The 1,241-nt window shown below is 46.9% G+C and overlaps 1 protein-coding gene across 1 annotated transcript; it reads right to left on the bottom strand.

Annotated features, from left to right (window-relative positions):
• Nucleotides 1–1,019, bottom strand: NEDG_02276 (uncharacterized protein; the record flags this gene model as incomplete). Its single annotated transcript, XM_067689694.1, has 1 exon — nucleotides 1–1,019. A coding segment is annotated over one exon (1,019 nt), but the record flags the coding sequence as incomplete, so codon positions are not given.
• Between the last annotated feature and the right edge of the window lie 222 nt (nucleotides 1,020–1,241).

Here is a 1,241-nt window from a genome sequence, read left to right as displayed (position 1 = left end):
AAGTCAACACACTCTCCCACATCAATGGCTAGATGGTCCGCAACGAGGTGTTTGACAGTTCCAGTCGGTCTCATTAGCTCCCTCCAGATCTGGCCCGGTAGGCATAGTAACTCCCAGTGGTTGTTGGCTAGGTTAGTTCGGGTTAGTTCTGAAATCTCGGTGCGGGTGTCTGAATAGAAGTTGTCAATGATTAGGGTTTTTGGCATGCGCCCCTCGCGGAAGAGCTTGCACTCGAGGCTGTCAAGTCTGCGAAATTGAGAAAGGTGCATCTTTTCAATCGAGCTTACTTGAAGCCCGTCCAGAATCTCTAAATTGGCTAATCTCATCTGACCATCGATTACTAGGTCAATCCGAGATTGTGACATGTCTAAGTGCTTCTTAAGCCACCCAATGGTAGGCAGGGACACGCCAGTTATCTTGAGCATCTTAGTGTTGATGGTGTGGGTTAGTGCTGGTGGGGTGTTTTCTAGCGCTCCGGTGCTTTGGTGTTCTTGAGAGACTCTCTGTGCAGCCAGAGCTAAGTCGTGGGCGGGACTCAGTGCTTCTTCGGAGTCGACAACGTCTAGAGTGCACAGTCCTAGAAAGTCTGCATAGATTGGACCAAAAGCGCTTAATATCTTGCTCAAGGTTGCATGGTCAAATCGGTTGCGTTGGGTGTAGGTGGCCAGCGAGATTACCAACTTGGTAAATTCAAGGCCCGGGACAAAGCATTCAGGAACAGAGTCTAGGCTGTGTTCGGGAAGGAATATTTCGATCAAGCACCTCTGTTTCTTTACGATGTGTGTTTGGTCACCCACATCAACAGTTTCTAACATGTTCGCATAATATACATGACGATTTCTAGAAAAGAACTGGAGGGTTTGTTCGGTGTAGGGCGATACGATGTACTCTGGGAGAGGGCCTTCTTCAACGCAGTGTATGGGGTGTGTGAATGCCGTTAGGTACGCTAAGTATAGGATGGAGCAGGCTTGCAGGGTTTTACAAACCTTTCTGAAATATCCAACTGAATACTGTTTCATTTTAGGAGGGGTGAAAATTTTAAGTTAAATATTTGGTACCTGGTTCAGGGGAGGCAGATGCATGTTTTTCATTTTGCTCGACATTTTATAGGCACTGAAGCCTAATTGATTGGTTTGGGAAGAGGTGAGAGAAGCTTAATTGATTGGTTTTCGGGGTGTTGTTTTTGGTCTAACCCGAACAGACCCAGGCATTCCAGAGGTTAGTTCGGGTGCATGTATATG

The sequence above is a fragment of the Nematocida displodere genome (assembly GCF_001642395.1).
Source record: "Nematocida displodere strain JUm2807 chromosome Unknown 39, whole genome shotgun sequence".
NCBI classification, from domain to species: domain Eukaryota; kingdom Fungi; phylum Microsporidia; genus Nematocida; species Nematocida displodere.
This window is presented reverse-complemented; position numbering and strand designations above follow the sequence as displayed.